This window comes from Sceloporus undulatus, chromosome 4 (assembly GCF_019175285.1).
Source record: "Sceloporus undulatus isolate JIND9_A2432 ecotype Alabama chromosome 4, SceUnd_v1.1, whole genome shotgun sequence".
Classification (NCBI taxonomy): Eukaryota; Metazoa; Chordata; class Lepidosauria; order Squamata; family Phrynosomatidae; genus Sceloporus; species Sceloporus undulatus.
This window is the reverse complement of record NC_056525.1, coordinates 138268142-138287872: the sequence shown is the minus strand read 5'-3', so window position 1 is coordinate 138287872 and position 19731 is coordinate 138268142. Positions and strand designations below refer to the sequence as shown.

The 19731-nt window shown below is 40.7% G+C and overlaps 1 protein-coding gene across 9 annotated transcripts in view; it reads right to left on the bottom strand.

The window, feature by feature from the left end:
- The window catches only part of RIN2 (Ras and Rab interactor 2), a 76048-nt gene that overhangs the window by 40668 nt on the left and 15649 nt on the right, over positions 1-19731 (bottom strand). For 3 of the 9 annotated variants that reach the window (XM_042462536.1, XM_042462538.1, XM_042462540.1), the window contains 2 exons: positions 8568-8653; positions 1741-1835 (listed from right to left, as the gene is read on the bottom strand). In XM_042462536.1, the coding sequence (XP_042318470.1) occupies positions 1741-1835; positions 8568-8624 (152 nt within the window). In that variant the 5' untranslated portion in view covers positions 8625-8653. Of the gene's footprint in view, positions 1-1740; positions 1836-7349; positions 7497-8320; positions 8477-8567; positions 8654-8784; positions 8868-13925; positions 14052-19731 lie in introns of those variants that run through there. The other 6 variants (XM_042462541.1, XM_042462542.1, XM_042462543.1 and 3 more) reach the window with 5 other exon arrangements.

Here is a 19731-nt window from a genome sequence, read left to right as displayed (position 1 = left end):
CATCCCAGCATCTACCTCTGAGAAAGAAGAAAAAGAAAAAATACAGGAGGTGATGACAGGCTAACAATCAATGCAAAATTAAGCCCAGAAAACTAACACCTTATACTAACATAAGCAAACATGTATTGACCTTAAATAAACTAATAATGCACATATGTACACACACACATCTATATATACTATACAAACATACATTGGCATGTGAGAATGTCAATTTAAATTCAGAAGAGAAACAGCAGAATTGCAATTCATCCATAAACTACAGTCCCTCAGCAATGGATTGAACAGGGAGAATGGCTTCCTGGTTCACTACACACATTTCAACACTATCTGACCCCATCCTCAGAGGGGGTCCTATGCTCATCTATTCTCCCCACCTACAGGCTAGTTTCCAAAGCCAAATGAGTCTTGCCTCTTAATTTCCATACACATTGGGCAGTTCTCAGTGTCTTTCTTCACTAACGACCATTCTTAAAACTGGACTTGCTAGTTCATTTCCATATACAAAGGATTTAGAATTTTAATTTATATTCTCACATACCAATGGCAAATATATGTCTGTTCCTGGTTTCCACTCCACTAAATGCATCTGAGGAAGTAGACTAATGTCTATGAAAGCTCATGCTGCCAACCTCTTTCTTTCAGTTAGTCATAAAGATGCTACAAGATCTCTCTGCATTCTAAGGGGAGGGTATCTCATCATAAATATTGAAATCACCCAGGAAAATAAGCCTGTGGGAATCCACAACTAAGATTTCTGCCTTTAGCAAAGAGATGGACGCTGTGGTGTAGAGGGATCACCAACAGATTCCCAATTCTGTCCCACTGAAAGGTAAGATAGTCAGAAAACAGTAACTGCTAAGCATCCTTAGCCTCAGGACTAGCCTGCTACTGTACTGCAAAACCTGCTGGACCAAGTTGAAATATTAACTATTCCCACTTTGTCCAACCAGTTTTTCCTCACACATAATAGTTCAGCATTCTTATACAAGATCAAGTCCTAAATGGTCAAGGTCTTCCCATTTACTGAGTTGGCACTCACCAGCAGGATTTGCATTCAAAAATCTATATTAACTCTCATTAGTGGTTGTGTGAACAAAAAACAAAACTGAAATCTTTTGAACTGATTTTCTAGTCAGTAAAACATCACAGAGGTTGCTGAAATGAAAGGAGTTTAAACACAAATTATATCTCAATACCATTTTATCTGAAGTGTACCTTCTACATAAAATACATGCTACGTAGTTTCCTCCCTAGTCCCATCTAAATAAAAATGATCTGAAACTCTTCAGTGCCTTCAATACATTTATACAATAAACTTTATGGACACTTATACAATAAACTGTATGTGGTATATGTGCTACAAAGTGTAGTCCCATATTTAAGCTGAAATTTCTCAGTAACTAAAGTGAAAGCTTGTTTTATTTCTAACTGTATATTTTACATACTGTTATATATCATTTTAAATCAGAAACCCATGCCATAGAAATCTGTTGTTACAGGAAACCAGGAGTGCATAGAAAAGGAAACTGAACACACTCACTCACTCACACAGAGTTTCATTACCAGCCACTACCACAGGCAAACTGATTCAATATGTATCTGAAAAATGCAATTATCTCATAATTGTAGAATTAAATATCAGCGAACATGATGAAAAACAACCTCTTCATAACTAACACAACACACCTACAACACAAAACATTTGTCATATGCTACCCATATAGATGTTTAATTCACCTTTGTAAACTGGTGGGCCCATCTTCCAGCACTAGATCTGTGTGTACCATTTCTTGTTTCAGTTCTCCGATTTCTGAAGCGATTGTGTCAATTAACTAGAGGAAGGGGAAAAACAGTGCAACACCAAGTAAGTGGAAGAGGTGTGGAAATAAAAGAGCAGGATGACTCACTAGACATTACAATCCATTTTAATTTTGACTTCCTTTTCCTGAGGCTTGGGGGGGGGGGGCGTCGGGCAGGATAAGGAAAATACTTACTAACTACTGAGATGGAAAAAATGATACTTGTTGATAAGTAGATGGGAATTTCCTGACCACACTAATGTTATTATGTACAGAGGTAGGTACATAAAAGCCTGTAACATTTTTCTGCCTTTCCCTGGGGGAAGGGGCTGACATAAAGCAACAGGAGACACATCTGGATCAGAGCACAGCTAAACTAACTGGATGCAAGACCAGAAAAAAGAGCAGGTTTCAGGGTGGCGTGGGGGTGTGGCGTCCACACGCCCCAACTCTGCCCTCAAGGTGGCATCATGCCACCCACCCAACCAGATGGCGGGCAGTGTTGGGATGTTCCTGCGGTATGGTGATTAGATAACACACACTGCAAAACATGGAAGAGCTGCTGGTGCGGCAAAAGGGGTGGCTTTTTACCATCCCAAAAAGGAGCACCTTTTTGGGTTGGTAAAACGCCAGATCGTTGCCACAGTGCTCAAAGAGGCAGCCAGAAGCCGTTCCTTCGGGGAAGTCTGCTTTGCCCCTAAGTTACAACATGGTAGCTTAGAAATAACTAGGATACAATCAAGACCAAATCCAACACGATTCACTTTGGCTGAATCATTTCCAAACCTCAAGTGACCCTATCCCAGCATTTTTTTGGCAGGATTTCTTCAGAGAGCGTTTGCCATTGCCTTCCTCTGAGAATTAAAGAGTGTGACTTGCCTAAGGTGGTCATTTCCATGGTTGAATGGGGATTTGAACTATCTGGACCCTGTAAAGCAATGCTAGATTTGCTTAAGGATTTTGTTTGCCCCTCATGGTTTAAGTGAATTGATATGAGTTTCACTTTCCAAACCAATACACAGATCACAACACAGTTATCCTTTGATATCTGTATGCATCACCATTTTGCAATACAGGTTGGGTATCCCTTATCTGAAATGTCTAGGACCAGAAATGTTTTGGATTTTTTCAGATTTTGGAATATTTGCATATACATAATGAAATATCTTGGAAGTGAAACATGAAATTCATTTATACTCTGTATAGAATTTATATAACAACAACAACAACAACAACAACAATAATAATATTTTCCCACCTCTCCCATTTGGATCGACATGGGATTACAACCATTAAAATGCATACAAACATATTGCTAAAATACAATACAATAGTGATTTCATTAAAACTTACTCTATCATCAATTTACGATAACAATACAATAGTCAAGGAGGTGGAACAATATATCTTAGACATGGTCTGGTGGATATACATACCATGACGGTAATTTTATACCTATTTTGATCATGAAACAAAGTTTGTGTACATTGAATAATCAGAAAACAAGGATGTCACTATCTTAGCTACCCATTTGGGCAATTTGGGATTCTGGAGTATTATGGAATTATGGATAAGGGATACTCAACCGGCATTGTTTTTAGCTCAAAAAATGAATAAAAACGCAAATACAAATGATTTATGCTATGGTGTTTAGCAATAGGCTAAGTTTTGTGGGGAAAATGATTTTTCAAGTAATTAGAGAGTAAAAGAAAGATACAGAGAGAAAGACAAACAGATGGAATGGCATCTGACTGATCAGCCCATCCCTAGTGGGTCTTCTGTGTTATACATTTATGGTCTGTACATTAATGGTCTGTTTCAATGCACCTTTTAGTGCTCACACGCCCCCTTCTGGAAACAAGGGCACACTGTGCTACAAGTGCAATACTGTCAAATGATGAAGATGTACAATGTGCTGAAGATGAACTAACTTTCATTATGCTTGCCAAGGTGTGGGCTTTTGTATGGAATGAGAATCTAAAACCCTCTACAGCACTGGTTCTCAACCCTTGGCTCTCCATATGCTTTTGATTTCAACTTGCAGACGCCCAGTCAGCATAGCTGATGGTAAGGAATTCTGGGAGCTAAAATCTAAAATACCTTTAAAAATTGAAAACCACTGCTATATGGTACACAAAGACACATGAGACTTTCCATGAGCTCCCTGTAAAAGGAAGGAAGGCCTTCCACTCTACAGAGTTGTAAAAGGCTTTACCCCCATTGGGGCTGTTCAGACTGCTCCGAAGGGATGGCATGGAGTCACACCTTCTTCAGCTGGATCGGGGGCCCAGCAAAAGGACGCATTAGCTGTGGTGCCATCGCTATATGGTGCTCCTTTGGCACTGCATCGTATGGATGCAGCACCAGAGAAGCACATGATGCTGCGCGCCGTGTGGAGTGGCGTGTGGCATCATGGCACCCTGGGGCAATGCCATGGTATGTGTTGTGGAGACGCTACACCCTGACTCCGACTCCCAGCCGACCCAAAGTGCCAGTCTGTACAGGATCATTGTCAACTTGTCCTCAGTTCTTTGGTTTGGTTCATTTCACAGGAATGAATGGTTTCTATTCAGTTAGATTAAAAAAAAGATTATTTCAAAGTTCACATTTACTTTTGGGGTATGCCTGACAAGACCACAGCCTATGTATAACCCAGTGCCTGGTAGGAATGAGGAAGGAGATTGCTGCCTCTCTTCTCACTTCCAGATTGCAAGCAGTTGAGCAAGGGGGGAAACCCATATTGTTCAGGAGCTAACCTGAGAACTGAACAACTACACACTGTCGTTTCTAACTTTTGGGGCTTTTAAGAGCATTTCTTTCCCTGTTCTGGCCACCAGAGGGATGTATATCTCATATTCTAAATAAAGATAATTAATAGGCAATTATTATTAGGTTTGAAATTTTCCCCTGGGCAAACTTTAGCCTTCATTCCTTAGTTCAGAAATATTACATCATAATATAAAATGCCTTTGAAATTCATTTATGTCTGCTTTGCTTGTACATTTATATCCATTCTGAAGTCCATCTTGTATAAAAAAATAAAGCACATGAATGAAGTACCAATTCCCCATAGTACATATGAAACAACACTTGCCTGCAAATACTGTCATTAGAACCAAACTACAACTTTAAAAAAATATAATTTTCCCCTCTCTTTCTCCCCCTCCGCACTTCCACATTACTGTATTTCCCTTTGTGCAAATAACACTGGCTTGCCACTCACACACCCTTCCCCAACCTTCTGCCATGCAGATGCAAGTTGAATATATCTTGGAGGAAAAAGTTTTGTGGACTCAAGTCAGATTGGTTTCAGGCCAGGGTATAGCACTGAAACACCCTTAGTTCCCCTGACTGACAACCTACATCAAGAAAAAAACACAAGGTCTGTTGATTTTCTAAGAATTCAGCCCCACAGTTCCATCTTATCCCCTATACTCTTCAACTTCTTTGGGAAGCTCCTGGGTGAGATAATTGGAAATTCTGGAGTTTGGTGTCATCAGTATGAGGATGATACCCAGCTCTTTGCTATAGAATTAATGTAGACTCTCTCCCTCCATGACAGAAAATTCAAAAAGATATTTTAAAGGGCAATTCCTTCTTATTCCTAGATGTGAGACATTTCTGGGAGGAAACAAATTATGTTTACCTGCAATCATGTAAGCTCAAGTGGCTTTTAGGTTATTGTTGTGTGCCTTCAAATTGTTTCTGACTTATCATGACTCTATCATGGACTTTTCTTGGCAGGATTTGTTTGGGGAGGGGGGTTGCCTTTGCCTTCCTCTGAGGCTGAGAGAGTGTGACGTGCCCAAAGTTGCCTAGTGGGTTTCCAAGGACAAGTGGAGATTTGAACTTGGTCTCCAGAGTTGCAGCCCAGTGCTCAAACCACTACACCATGCTGGTTCTCAACTTTCAGCTGCTAGATAAGAGGGAAATGCTGAGTTTGGATCACACACAGATTTCAGTGTTATACTCCAGGGGAAAAAAGAGTAACTGTTAAAATGATATCTTGTGTTCTGTATTCTTGGATAATATAAATTAGGGCAGGAAACCTCCCTCGGCTCTCAGGAGTAATGTTTTGAGGGCCACTATCAGCTCCGTCCACCAGTCACACTGCATTCCTTCATCCTCTTTCTTACCCAGAGTCACAGAGCGTCCATCAACATATATAACAGTCCCCTTCACTATAACTTACAATGAAGAAAAGACTCTCATTTGCTCTAATAGGAGTTTTTTTTCTCCTCTCATGCAAACTGTAGATGCTGGGGGCCCAATCTGGATTGGATTTTGTCATCCATCCATTGACGTGAAGGTGCAAAGAACTGGCCCAGGTCAGAATCATAAGGAGGGGTAGGATAAAACTTCCTAATTCTTCCTTTTTACTGCTAATGTCCTGATTTGGATTGTGCCCCCTGAGCCTAAAATCTGCTTCTGTTCTGCGCTGGCCTGTCTGTGAAGAAAGTTTTATACCAGGGAGGTTTAAAATCTTTCTTCACATATAGCATAGAGGGGGCAGGTATGAAATGTTCGCAGAGCTGGCCACATCTGGTGTAAACATCACTACTGTAAACTATGTCTCCTCAATTCAATACACAAGGGATTTCTTATATTTTCAAAATCCTGCATCCTTGTTGCCGTATTTGCAATGTCTTCTTCCTTTCAATTACCAAAGCTCTGTCAGTCTTAAAAGCCACCTTGTTTCAGGTTATGGCAGACTCTCAGCAACGGTGACATAACTTCATAGGGAATACACCAGTAAAAACAGAGTTATGTGCAACATCAGGTATTTTTAGTACTTCAACAACTGGTTACTGCTTTGTGATGTAATTCTGGAATTTATTCCTAGCATTCATACAATATGCATTAAATCTTGATAGAACACAGGCAGTGGAATAGAGTAAAAAAATATGTGTATGAGATGGCAATACAAATACTTTTTCAAAATACAGGAAAATGTGTTGCAATTTATATACTGATACACTGGAAGAGAAGTAGACTAGATGTGCTGTTTAATAAAAGGGCAAACATAACGTGAATGGATTAACTTTCCAGATCCAGAAGCATCATGAAAGTGAAGTAGGGAAGACATTTAATTAAAACATGGGTGAGAGCTTATAATGTGGATTGCCATTCACTTGTACAAACAGGCAGCAAATATTGGACAGCAGAATACTTCCCATAGATAATTCTGTACAAATATGCTTGCCTGACCAGTCTTATCTCAGAATTTCCTATAGTAGATCTCTTGATGTACACAGCTTCAGAGGATCGTGTCCCAAGTCAAGTTCTCAGGTGCGATGCTATTTACACAACAGCAACTGTGCCAGCAGGATCTATGTGGGCACAGCCTACCAGTAGTGATGTGATTATTTTTCTGTTGTTGTGTTAACATCAGCTAGTTAGTTTTAAGATTATAAGCTTTGCAGGACAGAGGCATGTCTTCTTGTTTCCATCAGTCAGTGGCCACTTGCCACTGATGGCACTATATAATTGTAAACAATCACAACAACCTTAAAAGCCAAGTTTTCACAAGTAACATAAAGAACCTACTGTGGTAGTTTTCAAAGAAGTAGCCGTGTTAGTGTCTTGTAGCATAAAAAGGAGCAAAGAACGGGGAGAAGTGGGTTTAGAACCATGAAAGCTCATATGAAAATAATAAAAAACCGCAATCAGTCTTAAAGGCACCATCACATCCCTCCCCCCCTTCTTCCCCTTCCCTTTTCCTTTTTATTAATAGTCTAGCTAAGGAATTTTTTCTAGCATCTATTCCTTGTCTCTTTTTCTTCAGAGGACCTGATAATTTCCTCCAGTTTTTCACTACAGAAGTAAAGAAGGCTAGGTTTTAAACCATTCAGCATAACCACAGCAGGTGGTGCCCATCCACTGCCCTAGACAGGGGTGGGCCAAGGATAGGAAGCAGGCGCAGACACAGCCAAGAAGCCCTCATGTTTTTACAGTCAGCAGCCTAATTTTTTCCCCCATGAAGGAGATGATTTAAATGCCGGGCCAGCTCTCTCTACTTGTGAAGCACAGGAACTGGCTTCAGCTGCTGTACTCTAAGCCACTGTTTCCACAGCTGAGGTGGATTTTAAGAACTATAGTGTAAGCAAAAGTTGTTGATCTCATATTTAAGTGTTAAACTCTTTCAAGTAATCTGTCTCACAGAAAAATCTGCAGCAGCTGGCAGATCATCCATGGCTGAAAAGAAAAATTATAACTGCCTTAAATCAGGAAAGATTTCAACAGAAACACAGACACCCCCCCCCCCCAGTTTTTTTTCTGGCAACCTATTACTCATGTTTGAGCTTTAAACTGCAGCTGTTGTGTATATTTACATATTCAAAACTACTAGCTAACAAGATCAATGTGAAATATATCTTGCTGAATAAAAATCAGATAACTATTTGAACAAATAGACAACTGAAGAATCTGGATTTCAGTGAACCCTCAAATTAAGCAGGAGGAATGAAAAGCAATAGTAATTTGATGTTTACAGCTATATGCACAGCTTGCTTCCTTACCAAGCACTCCCAATTTAATGTAGCATCAGGTTGAAATGAAGCACATGCTGTTGTTTATGTCACTCCATCAAATTACAAAAGCCTGACCTACAGAAAGAAAGAATTCAGTGCTTCAAAGGCAGGCTTTCTCATTGCAGCTCTGTCAAAGTTCTGCATCTGGAAAATAATTGGCATAAACTAAGAAGCATCTTCTATTACAGTGTAAAATATACTTTACTGAAAGAAATTATAACAACTTTTCAGTTACCTTAAAAAAGCTTCCTCTCTCACCGGGACATTGGGCTTCCATGGTTGAAGCTGACATTTCTCTGGGAAAGCTCCACTGAACTCCTCCTAGAAGCAGAGACATTTTTAATGGTTAGTCCAGTCTGTAGGAAATTCCTTTCTAAGCCGCAGGAACAGTCACAACAACAGTTTTGCCAAGTTCTTTTCCCGTCAACAACACAGTGCCATTTATATCCTACCAGAGCCTTTAACATATCCTTTTGGACTATCATTTCCTGTGTGCAGCACTTCAAAGAGTGCTACTGGCATTTTCCTGTCCTCACAAAAGATCCCACAAGTTGCTTTTGGTGGATTTTAACAGGCTCATTAAAAAGAATGCAAAGGCATAATACTGGCTTTGTTTGCTTGACCTCAAACTCAAGTGCACATTGAACAAATACCAAAGGGTCACTACAATCTTCCATCTAAGATTATCGGTTTAATGTGTTAGCAAGAAATATCGCAGCAGGCTTGGGACAAAAAATAAGTTACTTACAATACACGTGTAATGTCCAAACAAATAAAGGGGAGGGGGAACCACCTGTCCAAAAGGGTGCAACACAGAACACATGTATACCAATTCCATGATTTATTTGCATACCTAGGATCAGCATGCAGACATTAAAGACAAATACCTCAGAATACATATTGCGTGTTTTTATTAGTCACTGCCATCATTCAGAAATGTGAGATCATCAGACAAAAGGTGAAAAAGGCAACTGATCTTCCCTGAGATCTCTGTGATGCAATTCCATTGTCCCTGGTGTTGGACGCTAAAACCACACGTTATATATACATGTAAATATAACTTTTCATGAGATGTAAAGATGGCTGGCTATAGAGGTGATCAGATGAGAAACTGAAATGGGGCGGGTGGGTGCTTTTCCTATTTGGCTACTTATGCACTCAAACATCACTCTTAATGGGGGTACAAATATTTTGTTATATTATAATAGCAGTTTCAGAGAATCCATAAGCATGAACCTAGACAGGCCATGTCAACCTTTAGGTCAGTGGTTCCCAACCTTCTCAATGTTATGACCTTTTAATACAGTTCCTCATGTTGTGGTGACCCAAACCCATGAAATTATTTTCGTTGCTACTTCATAACTGTAATTAAATAGGTGTTTTCCAATGGTCTTAGGCGACCCCCATGAAAGGGTCATTCGACCCCCAAAGGGGTCCTGACCCACAGGTTGGGAACCACTGCTTTAGGTGAACATCTGACTGGTCACATAGACCTGAGGTCATGTGGCAAGGTCTCATGTAACTCAATGGGTGTAAGTACTGCTGCTTTCCACCCCTTCTGTGTGCATTTCCTCTTGACGGTGACAGTGAAAGGTTTGTTAGCCCAAAGCATTAATCCATCTTTCTGCTAGCACCCTTTCTAATTCCCACACCCCATCCTATTCCAAACACCTTGGAGTTATTTTAATCTTATTACTGCTTGATTAAATTAATGTCACTGTCTTCAACCAAAAATATTATTTTTGTACTCTGAAGTCAAAACCATCAATCAGGTGGAAATGCCATTGTTTTGGGGATCCTTAGACTCTACAGAAAGCCAGCCTTGACACTCCTACATTGGCAGGGATGCTGCCAGATTTCACACTAACCCCACAAAACACACACACACACACAGAGGCAGTCTGGTTGAGCCATTGTCACTCTCATAATCCCGACTGCAGTTCGCTTCAGGATTGATAAAAAATACCTTCCCTCAACCTTGCAACAAGCTACTATCTTTAATTTCATTAGTTCTTGTGTGTGTGCATGAGAGTACATGCTTGTGTGAGTGTGTGATTTTCTTAACAAAATTCAAAACCTATTTGGATTTGCCTCTGGAGTTCTGTGTGATTTGGAACCAATATAAAGAAAGTTAAGATCCCAAGGTCGACTGTTGACCCAGCCAGAATATTTGAGCTATTAAAATTCCTCTAAGCATATCTATGGGTGCTATCCGGGGACTCCAGCATTTGGAGTAAAACAGTGCCTTGCAAACATATTCAATGACCCCTTCTCCTGACTCTCCACGTTTTTTGCTATAATTTGGAAATGAAATGCATTTAATTGGCTTAGTAACCACTTGATATACAGAAGATACACAACACTGAAAATGCAAAATACTCATATTTTGGCACAAAATTTAAGTAAATGAAAACAAACGGGAACATGTTGGTTGCATAAATATTCACACACACACAGAGAGTCAATACTTGGTAAAAACATATTTGGCATCTTCTACATTTGTAAAAGATATACATCTTTTATATAGATCAGCAACTGAAATGGGGTAGTTGATATACATCTTTTACATCTTATAGAGTGAGGGGCTGTACCGATGGGTGGCATGACTGAGACCTCATCCTATCAACAGCCCTGTTCAGAAGGTTGGAAAACAGCTACATATGGAAAGATCAAAATGGGGTGAACCCCTCCGAAAGGCACTGTACATGTCCCTTTTCACTAGTTGATAGAAAAACAGCTCGGATGATAACATCACTACAAAGAAGAGAAAGAGCTGAGATGTGGATAGTTTTACATTCTTTCCTGTCAACCATCCATTTAGTTCCAAACTGCAACCCATGGGTACTTTATGTTAAAATAAAAAAGCTAGACAATTCAGGGAATGTTATGTATAACAGAATGTAATGTCTCATTCTCAAAACCCACCAGAAATGCCAGCAATACCTCAATGGAATTGGGACACCATCTGGGATTGCAGGCAGAGTTTCCATGTTACAGACAGTGTGACTTCTGGAACCATAATAACTCTTCTTTTTTAGACGTTAAATCACTCTCTTCACCCTTTTCTTACCATTTTAAATCTCTTGTTTTACAGAAATTAATCACTTGTGTTAAATATTGTTCTTTAAAACAAGAGTTTTATTACTAATTCATTCCTGAATCGATAATTGTACCTAAATGCCTTTGCTAACAATCCTTTGCAGTTGTGTGCCTTCAGGTAATTTCTTATAGTGACCCTAAGGCCACCTTCATGGGGTTTTCTTGGCAAGATTTGTTTAGAGGAGGTTTGCCATTGCCTTCCCGAGACTGAAAGCATGTGACTTGCCCAAGGTCACCCAGTGGGTTTCATGGGCAAGCTGGGAATCAAATCCTGGTCTCCAAAGTTACAATCCAACATTCAAACCACTACACCGCTCTGGCTCTCACATCAATTTGGATGAGGGAGTTGCCTAATATATGTCAAATCCTGGGGAGAACCCTACGTAAGGGAATTCCCTCATCCAAACACACCTCACCCACCAAAAGGAAAGCTACATAGTCCAACACTCAAACCACTACACCATGTTGACTCTGCTAACAGTCCTGCCCATGATCAAAAACTTCATAACCTTTACACACTTACTGGACCTTAATATCTTTCACTGACCTGGTAATTTATCTATAATGTATGGTAACTTTAGTATCCTGAGTTCAGATGTTCAAAGAGTCTTAAAGCTCTTCTACCAACTGCAAAGAAAGCAGTGATGAATTTGGATGAGAAGCATGAAAACGTATTTCAGAATAAAAAGAGAAGGGCCATATACACTAGTAAAGAATACCTGTGGTTTTGGCAGGGGATTAGACTGCCTGCAATGGACACCATTTCCTAAAACTATCTGGCCAGAAGTTCAGGACTCCATCATAGATTTGGCATTGCTTCTAAGAAACAAATCCAAGTACTGTAGCTGCCAGGAGCACCTTTCTCCATCTCTGGCTAATTAGGAGGTCTTTTCTAGACATGTCAGGCCTTGTCAGGCCAGGTTTAATTTCTGCTAAGCACTTAATATGAAGGTCCTTTTGAAAATGACTCAGGAGAGTCAGCTGGTATAGAACACCTGCATGCTTTCTTTCTTTTTATTCTTTCTTTTTTATTGCTTTCTGATAGAAGGTGTGGTCATACTAATTCTTATCCAGGCCAGCTATATTACTTTTGGTTCTAGCCAATTGCTTCAATACATTCTAACACAATGATTCTGTTTTAACTACCATGGCTACAGCCTATGGAACATTGCGGTTTATAGTTTAGTGAGCTCTCTGGCAGAGGATCCTAAATGCCTCTCACTAAACTATAAATCCCAGGATTCCATAGGATGGAACCATGGCACTTAAAGTGGAAACATGGTGCTTAAATTGTGTAGCATGGAGAGGCCCAAAGGTCAATTCTAAGTGCTACTAGTTTTAACTTTTTAACCTTTTTTGCCTGTTAAGGTTGACCTGGTAGGCTTTATGATCTATGCCAGTGATGGCAAACCATTTTTGATCCGTGTGCTGGGGGCAAGGCTTCTGCGCTGGCGGTTGGGCTGCGAGCCAGGGGCAGGGCTTCCATCCTCCAGAGGTGGGACTTCTGGAGCAGGACTTCTCCTCCCCAACACACACTCTTTCCCCAGCCTTCAGCTGTCTGAAGCTAGAAGCTGGGCGCCATTACTCCTCCTCCTCCAGCCCTTCCACTGGCCTCCAGCTGTCTCTGAGGCTGTGGGTCAGGAAGTTGGAACTTGCCCTTTCCCCCATGGATTCTTCCTGACCCACGGTTGTCTCTCCAGAGGCAGCTGTGGGTCAAGAAGGGTCCATGGGAGAGCGGAGGAGTGGGCATGTGCGTGTTCCTCCTCCCCCTGGACCCTTCCTGACCCAAAGCTTTCTCTCTGGAGGCAGCTGTAGGTCAGGAAAGGTCCATGGGGGAGGTGGAGGTCCTCCCACCAGACCCTTCCTGACCTTTCCCTGCCCCCAGCTGTCTCTCCTTCTCTCTGGCCTGTACCCAGTGACATGGCGTTGTGTGTCACCCGTGGCACACATGCCACAGGTTCGCCAACAGAGATTTATGCCATATTTATGGCAGATACGAAACCTTGCAACAAAACTTTTACCAGTCTGTTCCAACACTCTGGAACATGGCTGCAGCAAATGATTATTTTGCTTTCATTTTAAAAAAATGTTTAAAGAAAATCCTGTTTCTGTAGATTCGGGTTGTTTTATATTTTCAGTAGTACTCTTAACTCAGTTTTATTGCTTTAAAAATATTTTGAACAACAGAAAAGTGATATGAAATATTTCAATAACTAAAATACTTTTAAATGTGCCCCTAGACAAAAAAAATATTGCCTGTAGCAAATCAGTGCATCACTAAAATGGCTTTCTTAATCCTAACTTCAAAATATGATGATTTCCAACATGAAACATTCAGTACATCTGTAGAGTAAATACAGATGCAGAAGGACATTAGTTCAGCAAAAACAGCTTGAGGCAAGAAAGAATGAAACATTTTCCTCCCACAAAATCCCTTCCCCAGTACAAACCATCGTGTCCTGTAAGGGAAGGGTTTGGTGGGATTTTGCCATACCATGTAGGTTCTCTTGATGGATAGATGAGTACAGTGAGGTGCAGACTTCTTTCTCAGTGGTGGACCTAACATAGGGACATAGGATGCTCTACCCTGGGTACAAAACATAAAGGGGTGTGCAACTGTGGCTCTTCACTCCCCCCTTCAGTGGCGGCACCAGAAAAGTGAAGAAGGGCTTGGCTGCAAGAAACATGAATTGAACAGCAGACATTTACAACCTGCCTCAAAGGCTAGCTAATCTCCTCCTCTCCCTCTCCTTCCTCTTGGAATTTCCATAAGGCAGAAAAGAGTAAGGCAATAATAGTTCAGGGAAAACCTATCAACATAACCATAATTCAAGTTTATGCTCCAACTGCAGAGAGAGAAGAAGAAGAAATTGAAAGATTCCATGCTGAAGTCCAGGAGGAAACTGATCACACACCAAAACAGGACTTCTTATTAATCATAGGCGACTGGAATGCAAAAAATAAAAATACATTCACCCTCCACACTTGTAGGTTTCACTTTTGTGGATATGATTATTCACAAATTATTTGATACTGCCCTATGCCTTTTTAATAGGGACAGCAAGCCTCATGAGACTGAAAGACTGCAAAGGAGTTTTTTAAGTCCCTGTTAAGAATGGCACAGAGCAGCAGTGGAGGCAGTAGCAAGCCCACTGACTGACTGCTTCTACCTTGCAAAGGAACACCACCACTTCAATAGCATCCATGGTGAGATGGATCCACAGATTGTACTTTTTGTGTGTTTTAAATCTGGTGGGGGGGGGGGGTGAGTTATTCATGGTTTTTCCACTTTTATGAGGATCCTGTTCCCCAAATGAGAAGGGGTGACTGTAGAGCAGAATCAAAGATGGTAGGACAATTTGGCCTAGGAGCAAGAAATAAAGCAGGAGACTAACTGACTCAGGACAAGAGATCACTCTCCAGTCAGAATATAGAGAAACAGAACAGTTTGCTATTGGCAACAGGGGTGGAGTGGGGGTAAGGGTCAGGCAAGGCTGTATTTTACCACCTTATCTAATTTATACACTAAACATACCATACAGAAAACTGGATATGACATGGAGGAAAGAGAAGTGAGAACTGGAGGAAAGAACATCCAGATATATAGATGGCACCATACCACAGGTTGACTATCCATTATCTGGAACTGCGAAATCCAAACTACTCCAAATTCAAAACTTTTTGAGTGTACTATGTACCTGTTTGTTTGGTTGTTTTTACTGGAGTGTGCGTGTGTGTGTACACACACAGACACAGAGTTAATTTATTTTTTTACTGGCATATACAAAGTTAAATAAAAGATTTTCACTCTGGTGGCGCAGTGGTTAAATGCCTGTACTGCAGCCATAAACTCAAAACCACAAGGTTGCGAGTTCAAGACCAGCAAAAGGGCCAAAGCTCGACTCAGGCTTGCATCCTTCCGAGGTCGCTAAAATGAGTACCCAGACTGTTGGGGGCAAATTAGCTTACTTGCTAATTAGCTTACTTGCTGTTCACCGCTATGATCTTTGGAATAGCGGTATATAAATAAAACAAATTATTATTAATTATTATTCATTTCTTTCCTGGCCATTAGTATTTCCCTCATTTCATGATTATTACTGAAAATAATTTGGTTGCAGAAAAAGGAGTATTAAAAATGATTTGCACTGGGTGTCAAATATACCGGATAGCCACTTCTTATTCCACATCAGTTTCAAGACAAATGCACAGGTGCAAATATGGATGCATTTGCTCGTACGTGGAAATACGAGGCCTGTTCTGTTCTTTACCACTTCTGCTGCAAGACACTTGGCAAACAAACCTCTTCTACTGCAAAAGGAAATGGGGCATTCAGAAATTCAAACAACACGCCTTTATCTGTAAACATCTAGGTCCGTTTGGAAGAATTAAAGGACCCTTGGGATTTCAGTAGTAATCTACTTTTGGACAGAAGCTCAGACACACAGTAAGATTCCCAAAGATTTGCTATTTTCATATGAAGATAAAAGATAAAATAGTGTTTTAAAATTAGTATTTTAAAAATGCTAACTCTTTCTTTGATTTTAATGCTATATTTGCAACTGTTCTGCTTAGTCGCACATATATTTCAGCAGCAGTCCATGTAAAACCACTAGGAACATGAGGTATACACCAGGAAGTCAAATTTTACCTGAGTCACAAACATTCTTTCCCTGTAATATGGAGGTAATATTAGCTCACCTTACAAATCAACTGAGAGAATTACCAAAATCATTAAAATACTATATCAGCATCATCATCATCACCACCACCACGAGCACCACAAAGATTGGAGGTCTGTTCTTTATTCCTTGACCTGTAATACTTTGGAGGCAGATCAAAAATCTTGCTGGTTTTAACTGATATAATTGTACTGCTCTCTCAAAAAGGTTATCTAGTCACTACAAACTCTCCAGCTGTTTTAAACTCTGCACAATGGCAAACTTTAAGTCTTTTGAGATTATTTCCTTCTCAGCAGTCAGCTGAGTGCCTACCTAGTTCAAGCAGTCCACTGGTATAGCTACACACAGGATTACATTGACATTCTAGAGCCAAAACACAGGAACTGTCTATGGTGCCAGTACTTAACAGATCTCATAACTCAAATGTTGCATTGTGGTAGCCCAGCTGTAACTGCAAACAAAATATGGGGCTTTTAAGGGAGAGGCGGGAGCGGGAGAGAAACCCAAACTTCCGAGAATGGTAAGAAAGAGATTTTGTTCATCCTCACATGGTGAAACAGGACAGCTTGTACAGACCCACTGGAAGCAAAGCATGGCATGAACCAAAGCAGCATAAACTTGCTGCTTACATGATTTTATGTGTATTCTATAGATTCTTCTCCAAACAGATTTTGAGAAAGAATTTCGACACAGGAGTATTACTGCCAGACTAGAGCATAGAAAAGTTCATTTTCTTTCTTTCTTTCTTTCTTTCTTTCTTAGTTTGTTGAATAACAATTTCTAGAGGCTCCTAGGCAGGATGAGGGATCTTGGGAGTCAATAGTCCAAAAAAGGAACTATCCCAAGCTCTACATCAGCCATATAATTTCTGATTGCACCATGCTTAGCTTTTATGATGTTGGTCAGATTATTACTACACTTTACATGAGACTGACTGCCTTTGAAAATGTGAGTTCAGAACATGGCAAACAGTTTGTTTTTGGTGACAGTGGCGTTCCTGACCCTGGTGTCACCCAGTGTGATAGGGTGCTGCTGGAGGGGACAAAGGCCTCCACATGAGGACACTTCTGCTGCCACGGCATAGAGGAGGGTCAAGCACACCCTCTTGGCTGCTGCTCCCCTCCAGCAGCATCCCATCGCACTGGGTGACACCAGGGTCAGGAACGCCACTGTCACAAAAAACAAACTGCCATGTTCTGAACTCACATTTTCAAAGGCAGTGCCTTCCTCTTGGACTGAAAGAGTCTGACTTGCCCAGAATCACCCAGTGGGTTTACAAGGCTGAGAGGGGATTTGAACTCTGATCTTCCAAAGTCCAATACTCAAACCACACCACCACACTGCAGAGCCTACTGAACACTAAATAACCCTTCTTATGCTAGTGGCCAGCTATTAATGCTTGGTCATGATACTGAAAAGGATCTGCCAGATGGCAGACACCACATCCACTACATATCACCCCATTACCTGTAACCTTCAACAGATATTTGCCTGCTGGAGTACAGTATAGGACAAAAGTGTACAGTGAGGTTTCTACATATAAGCACTGTTCCCTAAAGACACACACAAAAGGATAACATTCCAGAATTTCACACACTAAGCATATAGGTTTGTATAAAGGTTTCCAGCAAAGTTTATTTATTATTGGATTTATATCCTGCCTTTCTCCCAAAATGGCTGAGCATGGTTGCAGAGTTCCTATGATTGTGAACCCTAATAAATCAAGATTTCCAATTGCAGGAGCTCTGTAGACCTATTCAACTGAAGTTGCATAGCACAATAGAGATTTTCACGTTCAACAAACAAACAGAGATGGAAGGGAATTCCAATAAAAGCCAACAGGCACATATCTGGTCTGTGTCAATGAAATGCACTTTAACGTCTGCAGAATAAAGCAGGGATTAAGTGGATTGTCACTTACCAAATGCCTTAATACAAGATTTCCTGCTTCAGCAGAGGAGTGGACTAGATTATCTTTGAAGTACCTTATAGCTCTATCAGCCTGTAATCCAGTACAGTATGTAAGAAATTTATTCAGGAATAACAAACTGGGTGTTGAAGAATGAAGTTGGGAATATAAGCTTTCCGAAGTGGATTTGGTAACTGAGGCAGAAAGAATCTGTACTACTTCATCTAGATTGCTGGAGGGAACAAATAAAGGAAGGCAAGATGCTCACTATCAGAAAGCACAATAAATCAGGGGTGAGAATTGTGCTAGCTCCCCACATTTCCCATGGCAAAAGCTGCTGGAACTTACAGTCCAACAACATCTGGAAGGTTACATGATTGCCACTCCCACAATAAACCAATCATGGAGCAAATTTGTGTGGTTTGTTTAGCCACTATCAATACACACAGGAATAACCAAGTACTGTGCATTAATTCCATATAAGCCAGGATGCCTCACATAGGATCTCATGTCAACAAACCTTGGGATGCGCCAGGTAAACTTATTATCTTTAACATCAGCAAAACATAAAACACATTTAACAGTCATCTAGACAAACTGAAAACTAGTCTCTTCCTTCTCTTGTTCTTCACAAAGGAACTGTTTTTACACTGGCCCTATTCCCACTGGCAGTTTTGCTCTGGAAGGAACTGGGCAGATTCGGGGGAGCCCCCTCCCGAATCTCTCCATTAGCAAGTGCCCACTAAAAAAATTGGGGCATTTTAACGCGAATGCCTTCTTACAGAAATCAGGTTTAACATGAAGGCGCCTGCTGTCAATCAAGCGATTGTCATAGGTGACGTTTGCAGCACTCATTGGGGCATTGGAAGTATGCTTTCCCCCCTCCTTTTTTTTTAAAGAGCCAGGCACAAAATGCACCAAAATGTGCACATTTTGTCAGATTTAAAAAACCTTGTGTGTGTGTGTGTGTGCGTGCGTTGTGGGCATTTGGGTCAGTGCAGGTTATGATCTGCCCTTGGCCCCATTTTCAACCCCAAAATGCAAGCTAATGCATCCTGTATCCCCAGCTCCTTGCCACCCCAGAATGCCTCTTACACATGTAATAATAATAATAATAATAATAATAATAATAATAATAATAATAAATTCCTCACCTCAGAAACGCCAGAAAAGGATGCGATTGCCATGCGTTCTTTTTTGCTCTTAAAAGCAGTTCAGGGCTACCCCTGAATTCCTTAAAGACAGTAGCAAAAGTATGTATCATTTTGCCAATTTGCCAAATTGACAAGAGCAACAAATGTAACATTTGAAATGTAGCATTCATTCGCAAATCTTGCCCTTTGCAACATTTCCCCTTTGCTGGGAGCGAGCAAATGAAAGGGAAAGGGAACAAGCTGCTGCTAGCCATGTTCTATCCATCTATATATCTGCCGCAAGAAAAAAACATGTGCATATTTTGTCAAAAATAATTATAAAAAATATAAAAAGGGGGGAAGGTGCCTGATGGGAGCTCCGTTCATTCCCTGCCTTTGACCTGACCTGAACTGACCCCTTTCTTCCTGCTGACATTCTCTTCAGAGGAGCTTTGCCATTGCCTTCCACTGAGGCTGAGAGAGAGTGACCTGTCAGTTCCAACTGACCCATAGAATCAATTGGGAATAAAAGGGAAATGCAGCGCAGGCATTCTGACTGTAGCATCCTCATATCAC